At 37.2% G+C, this 18210-nt stretch overlaps 3 protein-coding genes and 1 non-coding gene across 4 annotated transcripts; 3 read left to right on the forward strand and 1 right to left on the reverse strand.

Moving 5' to 3' along the window:
* Positions 1-1734: 1734 nt before the first annotated feature.
* LOC116177488 (ATP-binding cassette sub-family D member 3-like) lies at positions 1735-8362 on the forward strand. The gene is made up of 4 exons (XM_031496474.1): positions 1735-1931; positions 1995-2210; positions 2262-2507; positions 6658-8362. Exons 2-4 carry the CDS (start codon positions 2095-2097, stop codon positions 8270-8272), a joined length of 1977 nt encoding a protein of 658 aa, XP_031352334.1. The 5' UTR covers positions 1735-1931; positions 1995-2094; the 3' UTR covers positions 8273-8362.
* A 3439-nt stretch (positions 8363-11801) lies between these two features.
* Positions 11802-13361, reverse strand: LOC116175952. The gene is made up of 2 exons (XM_031494340.1): positions 13085-13361; positions 11802-12863 (listed from the first exon to the last, which is right to left on the reverse strand). Exon 2 carries the CDS (start codon positions 12830-12832, stop codon positions 12494-12496), a length of 339 nt encoding a protein of 112 aa, XP_031350200.1. The 5' UTR covers positions 12833-12863; positions 13085-13361; the 3' UTR covers positions 11802-12493.
* Positions 13362-13659: 298 nt separating this feature from the next.
* LOC116175951 (calreticulin) lies at positions 13660-15341 on the forward strand. Its single transcript, XM_031494338.1, has 3 exons — positions 13660-13873; positions 13926-15031; positions 15088-15341. The coding sequence occupies exons 1-3, from the start codon at positions 13786-13788 to the stop codon at positions 15109-15111; spliced, it is 1218 nt and encodes a 405-aa protein (XP_031350198.1). The 5' UTR covers positions 13660-13785; the 3' UTR covers positions 15112-15341.
* Positions 15342-16182: 841 nt separating this feature from the next.
* LOC116177539 lies at positions 16183-16301 on the forward strand. Its single transcript, XR_004146693.1, has one exon. It is a non-coding gene; the product is annotated as a 5S ribosomal RNA (ribosomal RNA).
* Positions 16302-18210: the final 1909 nt, after the last annotated feature.

The following is an 18210-nucleotide window of genomic DNA, read 5'->3' on the forward strand; positions in this document are numbered from 1 at the left end:
GTAGTGTAAAACAAGTCGTGTAGTATACTTTAATGCGCTGTATATTTACATTTGTGTAATAAGTTGATGAATATATGCGCACACATGCCAACAGTTGTAAATTTGTGACATAAAACGCTCCAATTTGCAGTTTGAACTACGTATGCAGATGTTCATAAATAATCGAGAGGGTCAAGAGCTGTAGACTTTAGAATTGTCAAGTAATTTTAATTTATGCTTTGTGACAAAAAAATCTGCTAAGCCTATTAATAAAGGGTAAGCATTTTTTATAAGTTATTAGTGAAAATAACTTATTGACAATGCTTCACGGTCACTTAAATCCTATGTCTCTGACGCTCCTTCACCCCATCCACTACTACAACCGATTTACTCTTCACATACATAGTCTATGTATATCTCACATTGTCTTATTTATCCCTTCACGCCTTTTTGGGATTTTTCCACAACTCTGCAGTCTATTTTTTACCCCCCCCCCCCCCCAAAACCCTCAAAAAGCATGATTCACACTTTTCCTCATCTCATACTTTTACATCGCTCTCCACCTCCATTCAACTACTTCACATTTTTTTCACATCTCCTTTTGATATAAGTAGGTACCTTTTTTCCGTCTTATTAACGCCTGCTTCTTCACCTCTTTTTTTGGACTTCCTTACCATTCTTTTACATCTTCTGCATGATGCATCCTACCCCATCGTTATATCTGCGAGTAGGTACCCTTGGAACTACACACTGACCAGGGACGAAATATTTAGTCGGCGCTATAATTCCAAACATTTCATAGAACGGTTAATTGCTTATTCGAAAAGGATTCATCGTGCAAGTGATAGATCGAGAGTCACCCAGGACCGTATCTCTGATATAGGTACAACCGTCGCCCGTGTTGTGAGACGCAACAGTTTTAGCAGGGTCAGTGAAGCGAATTTTCTAGATCAATATCGATAACAGATTAATCACCGGCCATAGGAAATGAAAGCGGTTGCAACTGATTCTATGTAATATATGACATGCTGGTTTGAGATTTCTTTAGAAGGTTTATTATTTGCTATGTAAATTAAATGGTGTTTAGGCTCAGTCTTAACATCGATGTCTAAGTGATAAATAATAAAATTCACGCTCGTGTTTAAGTGCTTTAGTGGTGACAGCAAGTACCTAAGTTAGTGGTTCTCTATCTTTTAGATACTGCGATCCCCTGTTTAGGTATCTTGCCGACCTCTCTATGAATTATGTTTTTATTAAATACATAATAAAAACGACTACAATTGCTGTAATTTTAAAAATATTAGCTTAGGCAAATAGTAAATTCACTAAATTTTACGGTTATCGTTTTATAAAAATACTTAAGTACCTACTCCGATTTAGTCTCGTAGGATTTAGTTATGCTTCTTTTAGCTTTTAGTTATGGTTCTTTGTAAATAACTGTAGTAATAATTGTAATAATAATAATAATTGAAATAACCTTGAAACTTGTTTTTATTTTTTTTCTGTATTTCGCGCGACCCTTTTGGACACGTTGCAACCTCCAGAGGTAGTTTATCGTTTTATTATTATTTATTTTATATAAATCAATCGCATAGGTAATTAAATTTATATTGATGATTCTACTCTCCGATTGTGTTGTAACATCCTGTATATTACTTAATAATTTTTCTTTTTGTTTTGGTTTTATGTTCGTAGATCATACGGGGTAAATTAAATCGATTTTATTGAACTTAGTACAATAGAAAACTGTCCCTTTTTGTGGTACAATTATGCATTTAATTAGGATAATGATTCAAAAACTGCCTAAATTACAGAGGCTACTCCTATTGGCTATAGACCATTTGATTGAACCAATAAAAAAGCACTTTATGCAAAAACAATTTATTTATAATCAACAGGTTTTGAAAACATGGAAGTAGAATTAAGTTTTAATTTAACCTCTACTGGACTGGGTATGTGCTAAGTCACTGCTATCTTTGTAAGTACAAGTTTCATTACAGTCTCTCACTTTACAGATTCGCACGTTATCTTGGTTTCGTAAGTGAACATTGTTGAAACGTTGATAGCATTATCTCCTTATTCAAATGTAGCTGCCTTACTTAAGGAACACAAGTGATGGCTCCAAATTTAAGCAAGTACTTAACAAGAAATAATGCCCTGGCTGCCAGTAGCATAGCGATAACATTATGGTTAGTCTACAAACAAAATCATGCAACGAAAGCGAAAGCAAGGTCAGTATCAGCTTAACGTGCGGAACACTGTCATAAACATCGATCTCACAGCAACAAGTCGGTAGCGAAACGGGAGAAGGAAGAGATTCAGTATATGATCTCGGAGAAAGGTACACCGAGAAAAAAAAGAGCCCAAGTCGATGCACTTTTCTTCCACCACCTTTGGCAGCTATTAAAAATTGGAGTTCCAGGAGTATTTACAGTCGAAGTTGGTTACATGATATTAGTCGCGCTGAGTCTAGTCGGCAGAACGGGCTGTGATCTATGGATGATTCATAGTTTATCAAAAATTGAACAGTAAGTAAATTTCAATTATTGTCGATCACATATAAGCTACACCTATCATTTGCGTGTGTGTGTGTCTGTGATGTTTGGTGTAATGCCACGTTCACATGCTTGCCAAACCTATATACAAACCATCACAAATTCAAATGTGGAGATTGTGTGACTTGGTTTGTAGCAAGGTTTGTAGTTTGTAGCTGATCCGATCAAGTATCGGTTTTTTGTCACAAATAAAAAGGAATTTGCCATAAGCACTTGCGACACGTCCACACGTTTGAGTCAGTCTCGTCTGTGCACTGATGGCGAATAGACGTATATTACGTTCTTGTGTGAAAAATGAGTGACTGGTCAAGGGAAGACAAGCCCAGAACAAGAGAGGGATAATAAATAAATAAAGACATCTTAAACTTCCTAGAATGTTACCTTGTATTTGATATATGACTATACTCTATTCATTTTTAAGAAGGTAGCGGTAGAAATCATAGAGGGAGCTTTGACCTTCACTGTGATTGGCTAAAACAGGAGTCCATAATATTTTTCAAATATGGTACCCTTTTATATTATTCTTCAAACACAGCGCCATCTGCTACCTTCTTATAATGAATCCATATAATTATAATAACTATACCTATAATAAAGGTCAAAATACCTACAAAAAACCAAAACATTAAGTGAAATGCAACAAAAAAAACTATTTTCTATTTTTATTTCTTATTTGTACAGCATATTAAAAAAAAACAGAAAAAGTATAAGTAAGTACTGCTTACAAAAAATCAAAATGCAATGTATTTTCTTTCTCTCAACGCGGACTTTTGTTTATTATGATATTCTTGTCTTTCGATCTCTGTATTTGTAGCATTTTCTTTCTCAATTTCACTATTTTTCCTGTAACTGGTTCTTTATAGGAGTGTCAGTAATCGCAAATTCTTTTTTTTTTTTGTTTTGTGGTCTCTTATATTTTTGAAAACCCTGTATATTACTGTGTGCAAACGACAGTGACATGACAAACGGTCAGTAATCCAACCACAAAACACCTATGTCTTGCTAGCTGAATTTAATAAAGTCGCCAAAACAAACATGAAACTCCTAAAATCCAGGGCCGCAATTTGGGTTCAAACCTTAGACCATATAGTACATGGACTGCTAATTGTAACTAAAATATGGTCAAGGACATCGCCTGGGTATGTGAGTTTCAGGGTAAACGAGTCTGCCCGAAGTTGTCTGATGAGACACGATTTGAGACTGTCAACCTATAAATTAACAAACGTCAATTAATTAATCGCCTAGATATCCCAAAAAAAGCAAACTTATTCTTATTTGTGGACGTATAGCAAATAATGAAGAGCATTTAAAGCTTCCCTACTACGCGGTTACTATAAAGCTGCTCTTTAAGCGATCCTAGTGGTGTTTACACGACTTTAGTTTACCCTGAGATTCACATACCCACGACTACAGTGCCCTCTATACGTGACCATCCATTTTGTATTGAAAGCATAGGGCGAATAGCAGTCCATGTACTATATGGTCTAAGGTTCAAACTAATACAAAGTTTTGTATTGAAACAAAACACAAACTCATAATTACACAAACTGACTGTCTTGAGTACTTGCGAAAATCGAAAATTCGTGAGCATGGTTCCAACAAATGGGTCCCACTCCACTCAATGGCCCGAGCACGGCGGCGGCCGCGGCCCCGACTTCACACACACGACCCGGGCGAAATATATGTGGTTATATAAATACTGCCCCCCCCCCCCACTACGAGATGAGCTAAGATCAGAACCGTCTAATCACACTAAAGTTCTTTACCCTTTTAATAGTCACGGTCCCCTGGCAATGAAGCAGCTATAGCTAACCTTTAATACTCACCTTTACAGCTCAAGGTCGTATTTCGAATCAGCCCTGCCAGACGGGCAGTAATTTGTCATTTTCACACGGAACTCCACAACATATAAACGTTGCAATTAATTAAAAAAACATGACTTAAGAAAACCCCCCATAGTACATGACATGTTGGGTACGTTCCACTTAACGCCCGTAACGATCACGACCGCGAACGCAGTTTTGTCGTTCCACTAGCTTAGAGGCGTTGTGGGCGAAACCTTAAGTGGAACGCTTTTGAGTACGGTGTGACGTCACGCGTGAGTGAACAGTTTTCCAACATGGACGCCGTTGAGGAGATCGTAATGCGTAAAGGATACAAAGTGGGGTGGATTATGAATTCAAAAGTCACATTAAGTTAGTAAATATTTTTTTTCACTACTAGCGTCTGATGACATGATTATTAACCTTTTTTCCACTTGTAAAGTAGGCTTTCTCGGCATTTGTTCAAAGTGGTTAATAATGTGGACATTATTAACTAGTAGTCAATAATGAGAACTGTCACGCTGTCACTTTTAGAAAACACAACCCGAAATTTCGCTCAAGAAACGTTTAGGCAAGTTCTCTAAAATGAATAATTGCCACCATTCGCCATTTCCAGACAAATTACATACCTAAAATTATCACATTTTGAAAAAATATGAACGAAATTACTCTTTGAAAATATCTCAATGACAGAACAAAATACGGCCTGTTTGACTTGTTCTTCAACGTACTTGATTAACATGTTAAATTAAGAAACAAACAATTCTGTCCAACCGTTCACTTTCTTATCAATATAATATGTTAATTTAGAGGACTTCAAGTACTAGTAGTGAAAAAAAAAGTATATATACCACGGTAGAGAAGTCTATTATTGCCTTCGCACCTTACACCCCTCGGCGCAAGCGCCTCGAGATGTAATCTTGGTGCTCAGGCAATAATACTGTACTTCTCTACCTTGATATATAATGTACTATTTTATTTTCAGTACCAAATTGACACATACTTCTTTGCTTTACACAAGATATTGCTTCTTGTTAATAAAATATTGAAGACGACTTTTGAATTTCTATCATAAATGCTGCGGCCATACTTAATACGATGATAATGAACACTTCTCCCCAGAATTTCTTGTGGGAATGCTGCTTCGAAAACAATTTCTCTTCTTCATTCAAAACTAACGTGCATTCTCATTTTCATCAATCGTTGCATTACCATTTATACGAGTCTCATTCGCATTCCCTGGTAAAGCACTTTGCAGCAAACTAGTTGCAAATCTAAGATCTACAATAAAGAAAATTGTGTTAAAGCAGAATTTTGCTTAACAAATAACTTTAACATTCATGAATCAGCATATATACTTACCAGTTTGTGCATGTAGACCATCCATAGTAACCACAAGGTTACGTTCTGAAACACGTAATTATATTTTCTCCATAGCGAAAACGAAAAATTTGTAACGCATGCGTGTTCAAACAATCAGTTTCTGACAGTCAAATGTCTCTAGAAATGTCTCCTGTCAAGAATGTAAGGTTATAAAATTAGAACGTCCCCGCTGACCCAGGTACGATAGGCGAGCGCCGTGGGCTCGTTGCGGTCGCTAGTAATGACGTCATATCTGACGTCGCGATCGCGACCATAACGACTGTGGTCGTTATGTGGAACGGCTGCTGGGTGTCGTGGTCGTTGCGGACGTTAAGTGGAACGTACCCGTTATGGCATGTACAGTGACAGTCGCAGTAATGTCATGTACTTACTCTGGATTGTTTTTTAAGTCGTGTTTCTTTATTAATTGCAACGTGCAACGGCAGCCATTTTGTGGCAAACTTTCACATTATTTACTTATGGCATTACAGTGACAGTAACAGTAATAAGTAAATAATTTGAAAGTTTGCCACACAATGGCTGCCGCGTACCATGTGATTCAGCAACCAATCAAAAATGAGACTCCCCTTGTCGCTACTGTCTTGTATAGAGTCACTGTAGGCTGCCGCGTACCATGTGATTCAGCAACCAATCAAAAATGAGACTCCCCTTGTCGCTACTGTCTTGTATAGAGTCACTGTAGGTGACAATGCCATGGTGGACCGTCTTACAGGGTTACGTTTAACTTCTACAACTGTATTTTTCCAGTGGTAGATGTATTTAATGTAAAGTTTGTACCGAAATCAATTATATAGTGGCACTTTTTCATTAAATATGAGTGTAGCATCATTTTCTAGAAGAGAAAGCTTTTCGCATCCACAACTCACAACACATTTAATTTTTAACTTCACCAAAAAAATAATAACTTCTGCTTTTAGTGCCATCGTGTGCATGGATAAAAGTCGATTTATGACCACACTGGCCGAATATGCAGTTTATCTTCCAGTGATATCAGTGATTAACAACATGCTAAAGTTTACAGTTGGAGAACTGAAGATTCGACTGAGGGCAAATGTAACGCGTCGATTATACGACGATTATCTCAGAAAATTCACTTACTATCACATGTCTAATTTAGACAATCGAGTAGCTAACGCAGATCAGCTATTAACAACCGATATTGACAAATTTTGCGAGAGTGTAGCCGAGTTATACTGCAACACGTCAAAACCGATACTTGACATCCTCCTGTATATTTTTAAACTTAATACAAATATGGGATTCGGTACCATCGGACTGATGTGCGGGTATTTAATATTCGCCGGCGTTTTTTTGACTTATCTAAGAAAACCAGTCAGTTATTTTACGTCAAATGAGCAAAAATTAGAGGGCGAATTTAGGCACGTAAACGCACGAATTATCACATATTCGGAAGAAATCGCGTTTTATCATGGCAACGAAAAGGAGAAGTTAACCGTGCTCACCAGCTTCAACAAATTAATGGGGCACATTAGGAAATTTCTTCGGTTTCAAATTGTGATGGGATTTGTCGAGAACATAGTTGCAAAATACTTCGCAATCAGCGTTGGATTTCTTTCAATGTCCATACCATTCATGTCCGACCGTGAAGATCTACGTAGATTGCACGTTGCTGATAGATCGAAGTTTTATTACGAAAACGGTACAATGATCGTGCGACTCGGTCAGGCGATCGGACGTCTTATTCTGGCGGGACGCGAGTTGTCAAAATTGGCTGGTTATACCAGTCGCGTTACCGAACTGAGGAAAGTAATTAACGACTTGAATGAGGGCAAGTATCAGAGGGATATGGTGCCTGGTTCGGAATCGTTAAAACCGTACAGTGGGCACATCATCTTCCAAAATAACACAATTAAATTCGATCAAGTACCGGTGGTGACTCCAAACGGCGATATTCTCATAAAAGAGCTGTCTGTGGAGATAAAGTCTGGTATGAACGTGTTAGTGTGCGGTCCGAACGGCGCGGGTAAAAGTTCCGTGTTTCGGATTCTAGGAGAGCTTTGGCCCCTTTTCGGCGGCACATTGACGAAACCACCCAGAGGCAAACTATTTTACATCCCTCAAAAGCCCTACATGACGTTGGGTTCGTTGCGTGATCAAATTACGTATCCCCACTGTGGAAGTGAGGCACTTAGGCGTGGAGTGACTGACGAGCAGCTTGAAAATCACTTAAAAATGGTGCAGCTGGAGTACTTGGTCGACAGAGAAGGTGGACTCGATGCTGTTGCTGATTGGTTGGAAATCTTAAGTGGGGGAGAAAAGCAAAGAATCGCAATGGCCAGGCTATTCTATCATGCTCCAGAATTTGCCATTTTAGACGAATGTACGAGTGCAGTTTCCTTGGACGTCGAGGAGAGCATGTACAGTTATTGTAAAGAAGTTGGAATTACGCTACTTACAGTGTCACATAGAAAATCTCTTTGGCAACATCACGAGTATGCATTGTACTTGGACGGTCGTGGTGGTTATAGCTTTAAGCCCATTGAAGAGTATTCGGAGCAATTTGGTTCTTAGGGTGTTGTCTAGTCAGTGGAATTTGGTGAATGACATTTGTGAAAAAATTCATGTTCGCCTTTTAATATATTAAAGATAGATTTTCAATTGTTTGGAATTTCTTGATCCAGGGCAACACTTGATGACGATTTGCTTAAAACATGGATCATTATTTAATGCTATTTAGATTTTCAATGGAGGATACAAAAGCTTCACTCTAAATTAAGTGAACTCCAAGGAAGGTTTAGAGTTCGAGGGCGCGTGATCCACTTAATGAAATATGACGACAAGCCTACTACGTTCTGTTTCACAAATAATTATGTGAATATAGGTAGATGGAAGGATTAAACAAAGTACACAAATAAAACAAGAAGTGATAATGTAATATCGGCGCATCCACACATACGAGGTGTCAATTTTAAAACTTGCAGTCGGCCATGTTTTCCAAACTAAAGAAGATATTGAAAATCACGCAAAACCGTTTCGGGGTATCAAGGGGGAACCAGAATGACGTTATGAGTGACAACCCCTTAACCCCCCCCCCAGCCCCCCCTCTTCCAAAATCCTAAATGGCAACCCCATACTTGTGACACATCGTTGGAAAGCTACTGAAAAAGGCTTTCCAGTGGTACCAATAAAGCCAATATTCATTAAGACAATTTAACAAAAATTTAATAAGTAACAAAAAAAAACTAAATGTTGACATTGAGGGACTTATGGCAAATTGGCCAAGAACTTCAACCTGAGCTGCTTCATTAAGCAATCTTGGTTGCTTTGCCATGTTAAATTATATTTTGCAACTGTTTACCATTCGTCTTTATTGATTTAACCACAGATCTCATCAGGTTATGGGCCCAGTATTGCGCGTAATTAATTTTTGTTGGAACTTCGTTATGAACGATCGTAACAAAAGTGAGTCGTGTGCGTAGTTTTAGTAGGAGAACTTAGTTACTATCGTCTGGGTTATTTTTATATTTGTCATGGAAGTTTTGGGAGTTTTGATAGATACATTCCAATTGGGTTAATTGGAAATTCATTTGAATATAAATGGCCACAGACATAGTGGAAAGTAAGGCAACGCAATCTAGTGAACTGACTACACCCATTGGCGTATTGTATGGATGGTAAGAAGGAAGCCTACAAGAAACTTGAATTTATAGCTCAGAATATTATTGTCATGAGTTTGTCAACTCAGGTAAGCCGATTGATAAATATGTCTACGACTAGCAAGGAACTGTAGGACAAATTGCATTCAGTTTATAACCAGGGATCGCAGCAAAGGCAAGATCGCCTTTTCAATAATTTTTTTAGTATAAGAGGAAAGGAATCTGTGGATTCGATCGGAAAACGCTAAACTAATCTTAGGGAGAGGTTACGTGTTGTTGAGCAGCGGCTGAATTATATATAGAAGCTTCTCAAATAGTTCTGCTGAAGATGATGCCTATTTTGCCAGTCAAAATAAACCCAAGCAAGGGAATGGTAACGGTAAGGGCGGTGGGAGTGGCGATAAGTTGAAGACGTTTGTCCTAAAATATTACAAATAAATGTAGCGAGTTAGGCTATTATAAACGGGATTACAAGATTCTCCCATTGTTTGGATTGGAGATTACGGTGCAAAGCAGCACATTTTTTTAAATAATAAGGTAATTTTGTTTTGAATTAAATTTATCAAAGGAAAAGTGATCACAAATTCGAACCAAAATTAACGTAGAGTTCAAACAAAAATTCAATCAGGTAAAAATACTAAGGAAAACTGTCAAGACAAATATTAAGGGTGTGGATTATACGGAAATTCTAGGTCTTTTTTAATATACACGGTTTCCATTTTTTGAGTGCCACTATGGGGATCTCGCTTACTGTAAGAGATAGAAAGTTGGTTAAATGGGGGCAAAGTTGCGAATTTTCTTGCTGAATAACCATTTAAAAAGAAATTTGAAATATCATCAATAGTTCTGAAAATATCACAAAAAAACGAAACTTTATGATTTTCGTTTTTAATTTTTTCATGATAAACTAGTCGTGCTAGACATTTCTAATTAACACATTATTCGAACACTTTTCAATGGAGATTTCGAATGTGACATCTCGGTTTAAATAACTTTTAAGATGACAGAGAAACACGTGGCAACTTTAGTTTTTCTTATGGGCGCCATTTTTAATTTTGAGATTTTAAGATTACGTCTTTTTTTCTCTTTACGACGATATATCACACATGGTGGTTCAGTATCACATTTTTCCTAAAATTCAATTTTTAATTTTTTGGGAAGAGTGCTTTGGAAAAACAAAACGTTCTTTTATTGTGACAGTTTGATGCATATGTCCGGTTGCAGCGTTGGTATCAGGGAACTAGATGTATTTTCGTTTTCATATGAACAGAATTGAACATTCGCTTTGCAAGAAAATTATAATTCAAAATAGAACAAAATACATAAGAATACATAATATTTTAGCAATAAAACTAGCACAAACGTAAATGACACTGCTTGAAATAGGTCAACATTTTGTTCACAACAAAAGAACGTTTTGTTTTTGCATAGCACTCTTCGCATAAAATGAAAATTGTATTTTTAGAAAAAATGTGATACTGTGTGATATATCGTTGTAAAGAGAAAAAAAGACCTAATCTCAAAATGTTAAAATCCAAAACGGTGCCCATAAAAAAAACTAAAGTTGCCACGTGTTTCTCCGTTATCTTGAAAGTTATTAAAAACGGGATGCCATATTCGAAATCTCCATTAAAAAATGTCTGAATAATGTGTTAATTAGAAATGTCTAGTACAATTGGTTTACCATGAAAAAGTTAAAAATGAAAATCATAAATTTTCGATTTTTTGCCATATTTTCAAAACTATTGAAGATATTATAAATTTCTTTTTAAATTATTATTCAGCACTAAAATTCGCAACTTTGCCTTAATTTAACCAAGTGTCTATCTTAAGATAAGCGAGATCCCCATAGTGGCACTCGAAAAATGGACACCGTGTATGTAAAACCAACGCAAAACGTATAGTTTCAAAGAAAATTCCAATTATAATAAAAAAATCTCATTTGGAAATTTTTGCCTTCTTAAGTTTTGATATCAGTAGGCTTCCCCATTTGTGTCGAATTTAATTAAACTTTGATGAACATGTTTTCCACCCAATATTTAAAAGTTTATTTACAGGGCGTTTTCCATAAGGGTCCAAACTTAGGTTGGGTGGTAAAGGCGAACCTGTAACCTTTTGTAATACATTGGTATTGCAATAAACATTATTATTATTAAAGTTACAAAATTTAATATTTGTGTGTCATCATTTAACTTATTCATTAATGTTTTAATCTTCATTAATAATTTCCTATACCTATGGTTTCTTTCAAAAGATTTTTAAAACAAGCAGAATATTCTCCCACATTCTCGACAAACCTCCCTTAGGGTCATAATAGCATTCCTTGCAATCGTTGACTTGTCCTCTATTTTTATATGTTTACAGTTCTCTTATCATTTACATGCGGTCCTTTCGGTAAAGGGTCGAAACAGCCTCTTTACAACCATATAACCCATATATCTATATCAAAGGTTTCAAACATGTTAGGGCCTTCATTATAAACAAACGAAAATATCTTGTTTTTTGGTTTTTATAAGTTTACATGTAAGGTTTTTTATAAGTACTTAGTGAGTAAGACTTGAATCGGTGGAAGGATATATGTGATCCCTAATACGTTGTTCAATGTCAGTTCAAGAGCACAGTGTATCTGAAGGTATAGCGACCCTAGCAACTGGACAATGTAATTCTTGTGCTACTTGGGTAAAACCCAACATAAAACAATTCCACAAACTCTTTACAAAACTGTGGTAATGTTATATGTAAAACAGAAATTACAAAGATAATCTTTATTATGTTAAAAAACGACTTAAACTAATCTTTGAAAACAGAAGAAACAATTCTGAAAAATGAAACAGCAACAACTATATAAAATTCTTGCTTGATAACACTATTATAGGTTTATATATTATAAAATGAAACATAAGCACAACATAGAGCATGAAACCTACCAATAAGGAACTTAGAATATATACATCGCTTTATCACAAGATTGTAACAGGCAGGTAGGCAAGTAGGTATGAGATTTAATGGTAACGAATTTTTGATTGCCTTATATTTTTACATTGGTCACAAGAATATGGCAAAATTAGGAACAGAACGCGCTTACTGCTAATTAAAGCTAACGAAAACCCACTTCACCTGACACACGAGATCCAAATTAAGAATGTCCCCATCCCTTTGTTAGTCGCTTCCAGAAGCTGGGCTTGTCGATATTGGCAGGTGGTGGCTGATCGGCTTTTATCTGCTCCAGGAAACCCTGATCGGATTGATTATTGTCATTATCATTCGAGGAATCCCCTATTTCCCGAAGATCTCTCATCATTTTCCTTCGAATTGTCTTCTTCATACTGAGATGCCTCTCTAAAGTTTTGTACTTGTGCTTACTGCTATGATCTTGACACAAATTGTCGACTGACGGCCTGGGATTCTCCTTATCTTCTTTGCTTCCCCAAATATCGCGCACATCTTTAATTTTTCTATCTGTGACCGTTGACATTTTTCCCGCACTTAAACCGAACGCTCACGCTCTAAACAAGGTATTAAACTGTGATTTCGGTTTTTCATTGCAGTTGTATCAAATTTTAAGGATACTAACTAAAATAGTATTAGAAAGAAACCACAAAAGGTTGTCTTGAATCATTTTATGCCATTGCAAGCTCAAGGTAAACTGGTTGCCGATGATATATATTTTTTTCTAATTAGTATGTCGAAAGGTGGTTTTATAAATAAAGCTGGGTTTGATAATTACCTCTATGTAATATCGATGTGTTCTTGGGTTAATCTACATTATAATTAGTCTAAAAGTGAACTTGCCCGCTAACTTTGGTGCAACTGCACTTTTACTTTCATTTGAATGTAGGCGAACAAGTTTCCTTTGTATTCATTTTTTTTTACTTTCCTTCTATTGAAGCTCTACTACTAAGTTGGTTTTTGTTTACGTTTTTATTTTAAATTGAATCATAATTACTTATGAGGTAACAAGTAGAGCGATTTAATTAGGGAATGTTGTACCTGTTATCGTTAGCTTATCTGAAGGTAAAATTTAAACAAACCCGCCACGATAATCGCGCTTATAGGTTGGCCAATCAAAAACCTCCATCTGTACATTGCACGGTTTAATAGTCGCTATTAATTTGCGGAGTGACGTCGGGAAAGTGAGGTGAAGTGTAAGAGATGGGAGATGAAAGTATGTTCTGTTTAGTGCTTGTATAATTTATAAGCACCAATCAGATTCTTCCATCTGTCGTGGGTAAAATTAATAACGAACGATAGGTCGTAATTTTATCTTTGTCTAATGCGTATATATCATATGGGAAAGTACTGCCAGCGCTTTCTTCCGTGAACACGTCCTCTGTATATACATCAAGGTTCATGTCATTCGTTTGAGAAATATTCTGCGGTACTCGTGGCGTTTAAAAGTTTAAGTTCGTTTTATATTAAATTTTCAAAATGAGGTGGTGTGTTTTAATAAGCGCGATTATAAGTTTAATGTACGTTTGTTCCGCCGAAGTATACTTAGAAGAAAAATTCTTAGATGGTAAGTTGTCCCAACGTTTAACCGGCAGCGCGCTTAACGCAAGTGGTTTTAGATTCCTGGGAGAAAAATTGGGTGTACAGCGAACACCCCGACAAGGAATTCGGAAAGTTTGTGCTAACTGCCGGGAAATTCTACGGGGATGAAAAGGAAAGTAAAGGTTTACAAACGTCACAGGATGCAAGATTCTATGCAATTAGTAGAAAGTTTAAGCCACTCAACACCGAAGGTAAAAACTTAGTTGTTCAGTTTTCTGTGAAACACGAGCAGAATATCGACTGCGGAGGCGGTTACCTTAAAGTATTCGACTGCAAACTCGACCAAAAAGGTATGCACGGCGAGTCTCCTTACCTTGTCATGTTCGGTCCAGACATTTGCGGTCCCGGCACTAAAAAAGTCCACGTGATTCTCAATTACAAAGATAAAAATGTCCTCATTAACAAAGACATTCGGTGCAAGGACGACGTTTACACGCACGTCTACACACTAATCATCAAACCCGACAACACCTACGAAGTACAAATCGACGGAGAGAAAGCCGAAAGCGGCGAATTAGAAGCCGACTGGGATCTACTTGCGCCTAAGAAAATCAAAGACCCCGAGGCAAAGAAACCCGAAGATTGGGACGACAGAGCGACAATTCCCGATCCGGACGACACCAAACCGGAGGACTGGGACAAGCCCGAGCACATCGCCGATCCCGACGCGACCAAGCCCGACGATTGGGACGACGAAATGGACGGCGAATGGGAACCTCCACAGATCGATAACCCCGACTACAAGGGCGAGTGGGCGCCGAAACAGATCGATAACCCGAACTACAAGGGTAACTGGGTGCATCCCGAAATCGACAATCCCGAATACACACCCGATTCCAATCTATACCACCGAGGCGAGGTTTGTGCGGTAGGCTTGGACTTGTGGCAGGTGAAGTCTGGAACAATCTTCGACGACATCTTAATTACCGATGATGTTGATTATGCGAAATCCGCCATCGCCAACTTGAAGGAAATGCAGGACAAAGAGAAGGCGATGAAGGAGGAGCAAGATAAGGCCGAGCAGGAGGCGGCAGCTGTAGATGAAAAGAAGGATGATACTGAGGATGACGACGATGATGATGACGAGACAGAGTCTGAGGAACCCCACGTGCCACAAGTAGAGGTATGTTACTAACATTTAGTCAGTGGAATTTTCAACTAATCATTTTTCTGTTTCAGGAACCAGATCATGATGAATTATAGAGAGGTTGGGCGCGAGAGACAATTTTTTATATAATAGTGTGCAGTGTTTTGTTACTAGTGTACATCGTTTATTTGACTGATTATGTTAAGACTTGTGCGTACTAAGATCTGATAGAAAAATCTCAAAAGTATATTGATTGTTTTGTATCGAAAAAGGTTAATTAATAGGAACATTTTTACGTGCTGTACAAATAAATTATTGCAATAAACATGTCCCAAATTCAGTTGAATTGAATGGTGACTCATACGTTTATTTTTGGGATCCCCAAGAGAACGCGCCAAAAAAATCGCGCTGTTATAATAAATGCTACAGCTTCTCGCTGCAAAGGGCACATTTTCTTTATTGAAAGTTGTTTTTTAACTATCGGCATTGACGAAGTGCGCATTTTGAAGGTCAGTTTCTGCCTGACGCACGCGGCGTCACTAACCGCTATGGTTTCCCGCCTTGGTGACTAAAGAATTTGTTTACATTTATGTTGTCTATTGTTTGTTTAGATATTCTGTAATTCAATTCTTAAAATTGACGGTCCTATATATGCTCCACCACTTTTGATTGACAAATTTCACTTGATCTAGAGAATTTTCACTGCAATCGATCGTAATTGCGGTAGTATCGATTCTCTTCTACTGCATTCTTGAACCATGCGACTTTTTGTGTGCCCAAAGCCAGGGGCGGGCTGAATACTTACGGGCCAGGTGGAATTGCATAGGTTACGAGCCATTAAAGTATGTGTGTAATGAATTTGGGGGGGAGGGGGCACTGCACCACAACAACTTCATTTAAACACTTACATAAAAACAGAATTTTATCAATGATCAACCTAACTTCAACCCCAATGAGAGTGTTAATAATTTATTAATAATGCAAGAAACTTACATTAATGCTAATACAGTACATACTTATAAATTTCCACCTGATCTACAGGCCAGGTGGTAATCGCCCCCCCCCCCCCCCGGGCCAGTCCGCCCCTGCCCAAATCCACTAACTCCTGGCGCGTTTACATCCTTTTCATGTGCGTTTCTTTTAAGAAAAGATTCTATAATTGTTTCATATATAACACTGTATTTTTCGACAACGCCCACACCACGTTGAAAACACCGGTTCTCGTCTGATCACCGCAGTTAAACAACGTCGGGCGCGGTCAGTACTTGGATGGGTGACCGCTTGGGAACACCGCGTGCCGTTCTCCCTTTTTTAAATTTTTGCTGCCTATCGATTTTAGATTTTGTTTTAACGTCACAACGCAACATATTTAATAATTGTAATTTCTAATTAAAATTAATTTGGTTTTGTACAGTTTTCAATATATTTTGTTCGATTGTTTTTTTTTGGCATTCGGTAGCTTATAACTCTGGCACATCAACCAAGAAAACTTTTGACGATTAATGTGCGCATGCGCAGGCTGCACAATGGTAACTTTTTTATTGGTAGATATATTTTTTGAAATTTTAACCATAGTATTAGGTAGTAGCATTGAATAAAAACACTATAAGAAGCCTAACGCTTATGGAAGAAAGCGCGACAAATCTCACAAATCCCCTTGCACCCGTATTGTAAAATCGGGTGTGTGCAGGCACACTGCGCAATGCTAACGTTTTTTACGGAGACATTTTTTAAAATTTTAACCATAGATGCTTGTAGTACAGAAAACAGCTATATGGCCTATTGGAATGTACCTATTGTGATTTGTGATTTTTCACATGCAACACAATTTGGCGTACTTTTTACACAATTTCTTCAGTGCAAACTGACGTTCGCATTACCGATTGTGCTGCATTTTCTATGTTGCTTCGACCACGCTGGCCTCGATTTGCCAGTTGGGACTGAAGGAGATGAATTGTCCAATTTAGAAACTAATCGATTTTGATTTCCATTGGCGTCGATTGTTTGATATGAAAATATTTTATGACTGCTCGTACTTTTTTGTAAATTTAAACCACGCAACATACAAAAAATCTTGTAGGAAAAACTAATCGACATATTGTTAATGGGCGATGTTAAAAAGAAACAAATACTTGATGTCCATATTTAATGTTAGTAAATGATGATTATTTACCTTTCTCATGTACTAAATTTTTCATCACATCTTTGTATATACCGGGTGATGCCTAGCGCAATGATCAATGATTAAATTTAAATTTATACTTGTTTACAAATTAGTTAAATAACTGCAAGTGCAATAATGTTCAAAATGTCCGTCAAAACCATCAAGAAAACAACAATATATTCATCGTTTTGGCTGCAGTAGCGGAAAATCCGAATATAAGTTTAAGAACAATTCTTCCTCAAATCAATTTTTCTTCGATTATGTACTCTGGTTCCGGAAAATGATACACAAATAGTATCTGATGCAGATGCAGCATATTACATTTTCTAAAAAAACATTACCCCATAGATGCCTTTTATTGCGTCGGTTAGTTGAAACAGAATTAAATATGAAAATCGTTCGACGTCAAACAACGATAACTTAAATGCGATGCGCTTCTCGTTTGTTGAAAAATTCCAAAGCATCACTGATTTATAACAATGTAATTTTTTATTTTGTTGATTTCTACGGTTTTGAAAAATGGAAAATTAAATTATAACTATAATAGTATGAACAGATGCGGTATTTTTTTCTTTAAAAAAAACGTATTTAGACTTGCTCTAAAATAATTAGGGGAGCTAGTAATTGACTATAAAGAAATTACCCTTGAAATCCCTATGCTGCGTTGCGCTAAGCACCACCCTGCATATACCTGCCTTGTATTTTTCATGTACTTTTTTCATGTACTTATGATCGATATGCCATCATTTTTAGCGCATTTTTGCAAATTTATTTGTAAAAAGTAGCTTTTAATCTCACTTTGGCTGGCTGGCTGGCTGGCTGCAAATGTGGGCGCGTAGAAGAACTCTTGTAGAAAGGCACCGGGTGTACGTGTATCTACAAGGCCGTGAAATTTGTCAACCTTAGGGACATGGCTACATGATGTGGGGTTGGCGACATCTGGGCGTCATCCTCGAGCGTAGTATACTAACGTGAAGGTTTTTCAGTTTTTTCCTATCTTCTACTACAGTTTTGGTCCGATTCTTTTCAAATTGGTGTCGTCGGAAAGATG

The sequence above is a fragment of the Photinus pyralis genome, unplaced genomic scaffold, assembly GCF_008802855.1.
Source record: "Photinus pyralis isolate 1611_PpyrPB1 unplaced genomic scaffold, Ppyr1.3 Ppyr1.4_LG7, whole genome shotgun sequence".
Taxonomy (NCBI): Eukaryota; Metazoa; Arthropoda; class Insecta; order Coleoptera; family Lampyridae; genus Photinus; species Photinus pyralis.